Source organism: Sinocyclocheilus rhinocerous, unplaced genomic scaffold (assembly GCF_001515625.1).
Source record: "Sinocyclocheilus rhinocerous isolate Xijiao unplaced genomic scaffold, SAMN03320098_v1.1 scaffold419, whole genome shotgun sequence".
Classification (NCBI taxonomy): domain Eukaryota; kingdom Metazoa; phylum Chordata; class Actinopteri; order Cypriniformes; family Cyprinidae; genus Sinocyclocheilus; species Sinocyclocheilus rhinocerous.
The window spans coordinates 1,792,094-1,793,749 of record NW_015653519.1 but is presented as its reverse complement, the minus strand read 5'-3'; the positions used below and the strand labels follow the sequence as shown (position 1 = coordinate 1,793,749).

General features: G+C 39.1%; 1 protein-coding gene across 1 annotated transcript in view; it reads left to right on the top strand.

Moving 5' to 3' along the window:
- The window catches only part of LOC107716454 (DNA topoisomerase 2-alpha-like), a 13,552-nt gene extending 11,904 nt beyond the window's left edge, over positions 1–1,648 (top strand). The window contains exon 8 of the mRNA XM_016522906.1: positions 1,561–1,648. Coding sequence (XP_016378392.1) covers positions 1,561–1,648 — 88 coding nt within the window. The remainder of the gene's footprint in view (positions 1–1,560) is intronic.
- Positions 1,649–1,656: the final 8 nt, after the last annotated feature.

Here is a 1,656-nt window from a genome sequence, read left to right as displayed (position 1 = left end):
CAAGTGTCATGTTTGTGATTTTTTTTATTCATGTAAGCTATAGCTTCTGACCTTTAATTCAAAACATACTCATGATTTTATGACATCAATTACTGCTTTATTTAATCAGAAACACAGTCTAAATGTTATTTGTGTATTTTGTTTTCATTTTATTGAAAGTAGGCCAACAGCGCCCTCTATGGAATTACAACACTTTACCGAACGGGCATTAGGACCCGGGGGAGGCTGCTGCCACTGCACATGCTATTACTGTTTACTCTTATCATACACCTAACGCGTCATTCTATATGTGCATTCTCAGTTTCATTCTAAATGCAGAGATCCAAAGCAGTGAATCTAATCACCATTCAGGCAAAACTTTGCTTCAAAAATGAGTCGCACTGCTGACGTGATCTCATCGATAGCACACCCTGAGCACATGTGAGTTAAAGGGTTAGTTCACCCAAAAATGAAAATTGGCCCATAAATTACTCGCCCTCAAGGCATCCTAGGTGTATATGACTTCTTTCAGACGAATCCAGTCGGTGTTCTATTAAAAATTGTCTTTGATCTTTCAAACTGTTTAATGGCACTCAGCGGGTGTTGCAGTGCATAAGTCCAAAAGAAGTTAAATAAAAAGTGGCCATCCATTTAAAAAAAAAGTCTCACACGGCTCCAAGGGGTGAACAAAGGCCTCCTGTAGCGAATTGATGAGTTTTTGTAAGAAAAATAACCATATTTAAAACGTAATAATCAATTTAATCTATTTTGCGCTCACTGTTGTAAACTGAAGCAGTTCTGGGCGGATGACGTATGAGGTCGGCGTTGTGCATGCGACGCTCAGAAGTGACGAACGTGGAAGCGCAAGGGAGAGGTCAAAACAAAACAACAGTCACTAATTAGAAGTACAAAACAAGGATTTGTAAAGAAGAATGTCAGAAGATTTCGATATAAGCCAAGAGGAGACTGGTTTTCCTTTGCTAAAGTAAGGAAACTTTGCTTCCTTTGCTCCTGTTAACAAACGTTGGTTTTCACAAGACTCACCGGCGCATGCGCAACGCTGACCTCATACATCATCTGCCCGGAGCTGCTTCCATGTACAACTGTTGGCGCAAGTTAGATTGAAGTAATTATGTTTTGAATATGGATATTTTTATTACTAAAATGCATCGATTCGCTACAGGAGGCCTTTGTTCATCCCCCAGAGCCGTGTGAGACTTTTTTTATTATGAATTTTTTTTTATGGATGGGTGATTTTTATTTCATTTCATTTGGACTGAAGCACTGGCAACACCCGCTGAGTGCCATTAAACAGCTTGAAAGAGCAAAGACAATTTTAAATTTAACTCTGACTGGATTCGTCTGAAAGAAGAAAGTCATATACACCTAGGATGCCTTGAGGGTGAGTAATTTATGGGCTAATTTTTATTTTTGGGTGAACTAACCCTTTAATACAACTCTGCTTTATGTTTTTATTTTAGCAGTTTTTTTACGATATATGTTTTTGATATATCTATTTGATACAATATATGGCTTTAAGTTTGAATCATTGTTCTTTGTTTGACTGTTTATCTGCTACAGGGCAGAGTCAGTGGAGAAGCTGAACCCTGTTGCTCCAGCTAATCCAGCTGTCCCACCCCCGACCCTGCCCAAACCCGCAGGCAAGTGATTCATGGA